At 42.6% G+C, this 9462-nt stretch overlaps 1 protein-coding gene across 4 annotated transcripts in view; it reads right to left on the bottom strand.

Moving 5' to 3' along the window:
* Nucleotides 1-4086: 4086 nt before the first annotated feature.
* LOC142588058 (cysteine-rich motor neuron 1 protein-like) overlaps nt 4087-9462 on the bottom strand; it is a 165773-nt gene continuing 160397 nt past the window's right edge. For all 4 annotated transcript variants that reach the window (XM_075699503.1, XM_075699502.1, XM_075699500.1 and 1 more), the window contains 2 exons: nt 8600-8800; nt 4087-7745 (listed from right to left, as the gene is read on the bottom strand). In XM_075699503.1, coding sequence (XP_075555618.1) covers nt 7561-7745; nt 8600-8800 — 386 coding nt within the window. In that variant the 3' untranslated portion in view covers nt 4087-7560. The remainder of the gene's footprint in view (nt 7746-8599; nt 8801-9462) is intronic.

Raw genomic sequence — 9462 nt, 5'->3', positions numbered from 1 at the left:
TTCTTCCCATGCGAGTTCACAAAGACAAGTGCTGCTCCCTATGAGTAGCGCTTAATTGTCTCTTTCGTTTCTTTCCATATGAGTTGTCTTTTGATTTGCGCTAATTTTCCTCATCAATAGAGCAAAGTAGAGCTGAGTGTGATAGTTTTGAAGTGTGTTACATGAATCAAGACTGGGCAAGATATCTGCTTTAAGGTTTGTACGTACACCTTAGCTATAAACAATATGCAGTCGAACACCTTCGTAACGAAGTACTTGGGATCTCTGAAATCATTCGGTTGTTACACAGCTCACTTAGTTGTAAAGGTCGCGCACCGCACAGCTCGCAGTACAACTGGGACAGAATTATTCCTTCATTATACAGGTCATTAAAGTTGTAAAAGTGTTCGCTGTAGAGGCCCTCGACTGGGCCCGCCGAACATGTATTCCACGTATATATGTACAAGATATAGACTCATGTACAGATTGCTGTTGCATGGTTGCCTATAGTGTGTGAAAGTAGACTTCAGTCATTTAAGCTAAAAAGTACAGAATCTGCTGTATTTCATTCAGGCCGTTACCCAGTATTTTTCCATGTAATCAGTCACAATATGAGCCTTTGATTTGTATTGACCTCGTCATTTCATGTTGCTGAAAGTTGGCTTATTTCTTGGAGTTCATCAGGCTATTATTTCAGTGTGACATTGATCGCAGGCACATCACACAACTCTGTCACTGCTTTCACCGAGTTAACATTTTTGTGGGAAGCAAAACCATATTGACAGCGATCGGTGCATCATTCCTGTTCACTGAACAGCCAGAAATGGGTTTGTGTTGCTTGTTTCTAGGAAAGCCAAGCCAAAGGCGCTGTTGTCTTAGATGACGAGTGCAAAGGGTGGCACAAATAGCATCCTTTACACTTCTCATCTTATGTATAGGCTTGGCTCACCCAATCCACTTTGCGACCTGGACCAGTAAAAGTTGTTTTATGCAATATTAACATGAACTGTTAACTCCACTACAGCTCATGCTTGAGAAATAATGGGCGATCATATGGTGATAAAGAATGTACTTAGTTGAATGACACAATATGGACCACACTTTAAACTGTTCTCTGTGTAGGGAGGGGTAAAAGAGGATGGGTTTATGGGTTTTGTGAACTGAAACTGCATGCATGCCTAAAACTAAAGAAGTGAGACGAGCACGTGCTTGCGGCAATGAAGCAAGCTTTATGCACAACTCGCTGACACAAATTTTCATATGCAGTGAGACGTAGTGAGAGTCTGCTGTGAGAAAGTCACACCACGAAGTGCATCCGTACCTGCAGTTGTGAATTGCACTCAATGGCAATGAATACTGTAGAACCAAGATATAACAAAGGATGAAGTAAGGCTATAATTTGTTGACCAAACTTAATTTCAGTGAGCGTTCTATTGATATATAATGTAACTTAAAAGGCAAGATCCGAGACAGTATCAGTTACAATGAAGTGAATACTTGTTTGCTTGTTGCTCAAGATATGTAGTCTGGTAGCGAAAAAATATATACTCGGCAAAAACAATTCTTGAATTGACCCATTCTGGAAGCCTATTTGCATTTTGGCTAACAATTTGACTTGGCTGGCCCGCAGCCAGCAAGCCATTTTGCCGATCCTGTGTGTGATCACACCCGACTGCATGGTTGCACATCAACAGTGAAGCAAAACATGCAATTGTGGCTTCATTCACATGCCATGTATGGCCACAGAAAACTGCTGGCCCGCCATCAAAATTGACAGGAGATTCTTTGCTGGCCTATGGGAGACATCAAGCTTCCATTCTTCGCGCAGACCTGATAACAATTTCTTTTTTCGCCATTGGCATGTGCAATTATTATGAATATTGCGTATAACAAATGTAATTCCTCGTCAGGTGTGGCTTCGTTATAACAAGATTTGACTGTATAGCTCTCAAGTAGATAGTACAGTACTCCGACTCGCAGGGTAATTGAGTGAGCATGCAGGATGCATTGGACATGGACACGGGACATTGGCCAACATCAGACCTACGACCTTGATGAAGAGCTAGGTGGCAAATATAACTTGGACAGGAAGCAGCAGCAACTGAAGGAACATGCTGTGAACCTGTTACTGGTGATGGTGGTTGAGAAGAAACACTGTATGCCCAGATAGCCAGCTAGTGTGTAGTTTGAGTTATGCGGCGCACCTGCAGTGCTATAAGTTTGGACATGCAACATAAAATAGCAGCGTTCATCCTGCCCATTTCATGCTTTGCACCCTTTCCTAGTGCTGTAGATATCTGCTTCAGGCACCCATAATTTCTGTCCAACGAAAATTTAGTTTTTGCCACATTCTTGTGTACCTTGAGACTCACAAAAGACGTACAGCTGCAGAGTGAACTGAAAATTTTCAAGTCCTGAATGAGTTTTATATAGTCTGCAGAATGTTGACTGGATGCGAAGACTCTCTACAGGAACGTAAGATGTGAAAGCATCAACTGTGTCATGTCCAGCGTACTTGGAAAGCTACTTGCACATCTTCAAGTGGCTGGATAGGTGCTTTGTAAGGATGCTAGAAAAGTAGTTGATGCTTTTATATCTGGCACTCCTGAAGCGAGTTCTTGCATGGAGTCCACATTCTGTAACCTTGACAAAACTAACTGAAGAACTTAAAATTCTTAATCTGTTCTACAGCTGCATGGTTTCTTTTAAATTATTTATAAAATACTGCAGGCAGGAGGGGCATTGGTACAAAAAGAAGGGTCAAGTATGATTCTGGAGATACAAGAGATTATGCCGAAACTAAATTTTCAACCGACAGAATTAATTTCTGGACAAATGCACAGTAGCTTCCCTGGTGCAAAAATCACCTGTCTACAGCGATCCTTTCAGCTCTGAGCTGGTTTACTGCATTAAACAAGCAAACAGTCGACACCACCATCTTCTCAAGAGCAAGTTCGTTGCGATGCAGACGACGCCATCTTTATGTCCATTCGATTCGCCTTCATGTCCTGACCTATATATAGCTCGAAAGGTGCTGCACCTCGCTGCTTCAATTCGTCAGTGCAACACGACATCGTCTGCACCTTACCACTCATTTCACAGTGCAGGCTTCGTGCAGAACGAGTCCTCAGCCTTTCCTGCACTTGTGGTAGAGGTGGTGCAAGGCGAGTGCAGGAGGCACTGGGCCAGCTCTGCACAAGCGCTAAACTCTCACTGAACCACAGTTAATTCACAGAGCCCAGGGCGAGTTGAACATACCTTTGGTCTTTTGGAGTATTGCCTCTCGTGGCTTCTGAAATACATGCACAAATGCACTAATGCACTGAGAGCCTGGGCGATGTGCGAGATCTTTTACAAGCGTTGTACTAAGCACTCCAAAGCTATGCACAACAGTGCAGGCATTGGTGCATCCACCTCCCACTTGCAGATTACTAACGGGGGCCCGAGTTCGAATTCCAGTGGCAGCGAGGGGGCAAACTTTTGCTTTTGATGCGACATTTGCAACACCAGTTAAAACTGAGCATACGTACCTCAACTTCAGGTAGTTGTTGCTCCACCTTTGCAATCTACGAGCCGGAGTAGACTTATACCTCGGTATAGCAAACACAGATATAACGAAGCGCATCTAAAATATTTCTTGTCAATATCAGCGAGTCATGAATGTATGCTTATAACGAATACCCGATATCACGAAGGTATTTTCGTGTCAGGTATGGGACTTTGTTACAGTGAGGTACTACTTATTGTTGCTTATTGTTGTAAGCAGTGAAGAATGATTGTGGTGGGCAAACCCTTCTTCTTTTTGATGTAACAGTTGATGACACCAGTTGAAAACTGAACATACGTACCTCCTCTTTGGGTACGTACTTTGCCATCTAGAGCTGTAGTAAATCGCGGTATAACAAACACGGATGTAGCGAATTATTGGAAATAATGAAAGATATCTAGAATATTTCATGTTGCTATCAGTGTGTAACGAATGCATGCTTATAATGAATATCGGATATGGGGAAGCTATTTTCGTGTCAGATGTGTCCTCGTTCGAGTGAGGTACAGCTTATTGTTTGTAAGCAGTCAAGGATCACCAACTGCTGTTTGCCGGCAAAGTTGTACAGTAAAATGTTCAGATTTTATTTGTGGCCAACACCGAGCCGAGGAGGAGGAAGAAAAGCTCTCGCTCCACGTCTTTTTCGTCTGTAACACACACGGGTGCACAGTCAATAAATCACACAACAGAAAAAAAAAGTCATAAATATACAAGTTGTGCATCTGCTAAAAGAAAAACAAAACAAAAAAAGTCCACAGCATTCTGGAGGAATGGAAACACGAAGAAGGTTCTGTCTTCTACTCGTTTCATAAAACCGTGTTTTTTAACATACAGTACTGCTCGAGGCTCTTCCTGCTGCCTGCTTCATAAAAAAAAAAAAATGTATAGCACTGCCATTCCGTTCCGGCTCTCGCTAGAGGCTCGAACAACATGCACAATGCCGTCCAGAACAGCAGACAAGCGTTGGCAACTATGACATCACACACTATTCTAAAAACTTTACAAGGTACTAACCACTCTCTGCAGCAAGTGTGACACCAAAAGTTTATAAATTCAGTTAAACCTCGACGTAACAAGCTCCAGTGTAATGGATTGCCTCACTTTCTATAACGTGATGTCGACAATATAAAATTTCCATCACATATTTCTAGCCTCAGTCAACCAACAGCGCTTGTCTAATTTCAGGAGCATTGAGGCATGGAAAGTATCGAGGCCAATGGCGGTCACATGTGATGTCGACAATATAAAATTTCCGTCACATATTTCTAGCCTCAGTCAACCAACAGTGCTTGTCTAATTTCAGGAGCCTTGAGGCATGGAAAGTATCGAGGCCAATGGCGGTCACACGTGGTTGAACTGTAGGTGGGTGCGCGTGAATTTGTTAGAAAAAGAAGTTTTTGAAATGTATAGACATATTTAGGGTATTTCGATGTGATAAAATTTTGATGCACTGAAGTTAGAATTTGTACAACTTTGTTACATCGAGGTTTAACTTACCTCTGTTCCGTATCACTAGAAAACATTTTAAGAACAAACTGTTGCACAGAAGGTAGGGTTTCCCAGCATATGGGGTAACTGTGCAGTACACTCCCTAATTAAGATCATTGTGATGGGGTTTAAGTAAATTTTGTCCCGAGATACCGAAGGTTCAGTTTTAGAGGGGGGCCTGACATTCGGGTCTTGTTACTGAAATTGAACGCATGCTATTTTATAAACCAGCAAATGTGTAAGCATAAGTGCAGAGAGCCTTGTAAAATGTTGTTTATTAGGCACTCTGCAATAAAATATTTAAGAAGTCTTGCACTGTGCCTGCAGCAGCTGCTAGCCATTCCCATAACTTCTCTTATCTAATCACCATCTCGACCAGCCACTGCAGTCTTCTCACCATACTGATCATCGCTGGCGGCAGTAATGTGACTAACTAATGAGTAAATGATCGTATATAAACTAGGCTTTGTCAATATGAACTCTGTTCTCAACTTACACGGGAGGCTGTGTAACCAATTTACTGCAAATTTTTCATGCTCCTAAGAATAAAACTGCATTGGTTTGTTTACAGAGCAAAATGTACCCAATTTCTACAGACATGAAAAACGCATCAGAACATCTCTCATACACAATTGGTTCAGAATGCAACGTTCAATCACTGCACAACTTGCACCGGTACCACTGCTCTGTGATACAACATCGACGCCATCATTGTAACAAATTTTGGCGCGAGTCGAAATGCAGAGATGCAGTCATATAGTTTCTAAGTTCTCATGTCATTTCATGCGGATGGTAGCAAGGCATTGAGCTGTTGGATTTATTTTTCGTTATCTTGTTTCTCTCTTCCACTGCACCCAATTCCACGTGCAGACCGATTTTGCAGACGAGCTTATTTTCCCGCTCGTCTGCGCAGTTATTAAACAAACGAAAATTCACTGACAGAAAACAAAGGCAGCTGAATGCTTCAAGAGCTAGCCTTGGATCCTCAAAGAAATTTGCCTTAAAAAACAGACATGAAACAAATCATTTGTGTTAATGGATTTCCTTCAAGTTTCTTCTGGGGGAAAATATGCAATTGTCTCCAAACTTTGCAAATGTCCCCGAACTAAACAGATGTCCCCATATTCAGCTTTACAGATTTAAAATTAAAGGGAGTGTACTGAAGTCACCGTTAGGCGTAACACTGACGAAAGCACATGACTTCAACACAAACACATTTTCTTTTTACTTAACTCTAAACTTTTTTGCATTGGCGCTGCAGGTGTAACTTTGTTGACAATAATTCATATATGTACAATGTCTTTATATTCTTCACTTTGTCATTGAAAGCCTCCATGGTCTTCAGCGACTGTGAAGCAAGGAAACAAAAGACGTATTCAGGCTTTTCACTACTCAATAGTGCAAACCAAGCTTGTGAAAAGCTTCTTATTGTAATATCCACTGCTTCGAGCTGCATGCGATATGCTGACCGAAAAGAAAGCACAGGCTATTACGCTGTCCCATTATCATTTTTTTTCCTTCCACCTTGCACGTTTTTTGCAGGATTTGCAAAAACTGCATGTATTTGTAGTGACAGAAAAGTGCTGGAAGAACACACACAGGTATTTTACCTCCTTTGGGATAAAATCGTCAAAGCAGTGTACGCGAGATCATACATCTTAGTGATCCACTCACGACAAACATCACCTGTCTGCCTGTTATGGCACAGAGTCATTTCGTGGATTGCCTTTTGGCTACACATCCTCTACACAAGTAGGGTACACAATGCGCTCCTGTTTCTGTTACTTCGAGAAGGTGCACAGAACTCTTTTCAAAATGCAAGCGGCACAATACAACAATACAGTCACACGTGCACATATAGTAAACTGGATTCCACCTAACCACTGAACTGCCTCGCTGTCCAAAACCAAAATCTTTCACTGTTCCTTTCGCCACAGCATACTTATAGTCTGTCACATGTTCTTGGATATGTCATGGTGCCTCACTCACTCCTCTGCCAAAGCAGTCTGTGCCACAGATCGCATTTGAAAGTCTTAGCACAAACAGGGGATCTGACACAGCACGATTCTCTTGACGAGGTCATGATGCAGTTTTCTTGACAAAGTCGTGACGCAGTTCCCTTTACAAGGTCGTGACACTCTTGACAAGGTCATGGTGCAGCACCCTTGACAAGGTCGTGACGCAGTCGTCTTGACAAGGTTGTGACACAGTTCTCTTGACAAGGTCATGACATAGCTCTCTTGTCAAGGTCGTGGCGCAGTTTTCCCCTTGACAAGGCCACAATTCAATTTCCTTGACAAGGTCACGAAGCAGTTCTCCCGACAAGGTCATGACGCAGCCCTTGCCACACAGGGGTTGGGAGCCTTCGGATTGCTGCTATAGTTCTGGTCCTTCTTGCCAGCTTTGGCATAAATACTCAATATCACAAAGTGCACGCACTTGAAGAAAAAGACCAGGAGTGTCTGGGGGATGTAGTAGGGGGTGGAGGGGTGGAAGTGCCAGGAAACGACACAGAGTCAGGACATGGAGCTGCTGACGTCAGCTTCTCAGACATAGCCGTTCGCGGTCTTCTGGTAATGTTGCGGCTTGGGTTTGTTGAATGGCCTGGTGCTTCTTCTCCTCCAAAAGCAAACCCCGCACGTGAGCACCAAGATGATGGTGACCAAGATCACAATTGCGATCACGTAGCCGACCACGTCGCCGCCGGTGGTTTTGATGTAATGATCCAGTTCTAAGGCCGAGAAAAATCGGAAAAAAGAAAGAAAAGAGCACATTCTCATTTGAATGCAGATTAGAACAAAGAATTCAACAAGTAACTCTCGCAGAAAAGAATGGTTACAAGGTAGCTGATTTGGCAGTAGGTCATAAAAAGACATACGAATATGACAGCTTTTGAACTAATTAGAATAACAGCAGCGTTCTCCAATTATATTACTTTTTCTTGGGATCCTAAGCTTATAAAGGTGGCACAGTGAGCGTTGCTCTAAAATATATAGTTAATTCATAATGGGCACTCGTGCAAACTTAGAGCTGATATATGCTTACCTACTTTTACTGCAGCACCGAGGAGCTGTAAACTTTTTAATCTTGTCGTTACAATTAGGACTTGCCAGTGATTCTTTATGGACATGATAAATGTTGACTAGAAGAGCAACGAAATTTATTGCAGATATTGAGGATACGTATACGATTGTTCTCAATGCTGGTGCTGAGCATGGGACGTCTCGAAGATGGGTAGGCTTCATTGTCTGACTACCTTCAACTTTGCAGTTACGTAGCACAAAGTTAATTAATGACTAATAGTTACTGGTTCATGAATTGGCAATTAACACGCACATCCTAACTACATCACTGCAGATGATGTGTTGCAAATTTTAAATCGTTCCTTTAACTCTATCATTCGACATTCTAGACTTAAGTCTTCATTGAAACACCCGGTATGTGTCTTGTATATCTATATAATGTAGCTTGACTCACCAGCACACTGCACACAACAGTTGCCAGAGCTATCATTCGACATTCTAGACATAAGTCGTCATTGAAACACCCGGTATATATCTTATATATCAATGTAGCTAGGCTCACCGGCGCACTGCACGCAACAGTTGCCAGAGCTGTGGTTGTGGGCGCGGCACAGGTCCTGATGGCAGACGGTCTCCTGACAGTGCAAGTGTCCGCGACTGCACTCGCAGCGGTTGCAGTTGTCGATGACGCGCTGCTCCCCGTCGGTGAGCACCAGGCCGCCTCGAGTGCATTGCCACTGGGCAGGCGTTCGAACTGCTCCATCTGCGAAAAGACACGTCGGCAGAGATGCATTGAACGGACCGTAACTGTTCGATTGCAACGCACATTTGATTTTTCGTGTCCAGATTAGAAAATGCAATGCCCTTGATGTAACACGCCGCCCTAATTTTTCATACTTCAAAAGAGTTTGGCCTAAAGTTATCCTCGATGACTATCCAAGTACGTCAATACTGTAGCACAGGGCTGGGCGATATTGAAGACACTTATCTTTGATACTATCTTAATATACTCTTCGGATATCTTGTGTCTGTATTATGATGCATTTGGAAAGATGTATCGTCATTTGAAGTATCATGTATCTTAACCCTTTCAGATGCTAGGTACACAGTTGTGTACACTGTGAGATTTTGACACCACCTATTGCAGTTTTGGTTTTGCACTCAATTCTTATGCAGTGTTTAGCATATGTGTCCTTTCTCTTCTTTGTGTTTCATCGCCGCATCACTCTACTTTCCCAATAATGCATAATGGCAGAGGCAGTGCCATAAACCTATCCATTGCGAATATACTAGTTGTACATGACCATGAGAGGTGGCATTTCGAAATACAGTTGAAAACAACGAAAAGCTCCACTATGGTAGCTTGTCTTTCTATATATTATGTACATTTGTGCATGGTTACTCACTTACACCGGAATAGTTTGT

This window comes from Dermacentor variabilis, chromosome 7 (genome assembly GCF_050947875.1).
Source record: "Dermacentor variabilis isolate Ectoservices chromosome 7, ASM5094787v1, whole genome shotgun sequence".
Classification (NCBI taxonomy): domain Eukaryota; kingdom Metazoa; phylum Arthropoda; class Arachnida; order Ixodida; family Ixodidae; genus Dermacentor; species Dermacentor variabilis.
The sequence above is the reverse complement of the archived record's forward strand: the minus strand, read 5'-3'. Positions and strand labels throughout refer to the sequence as shown.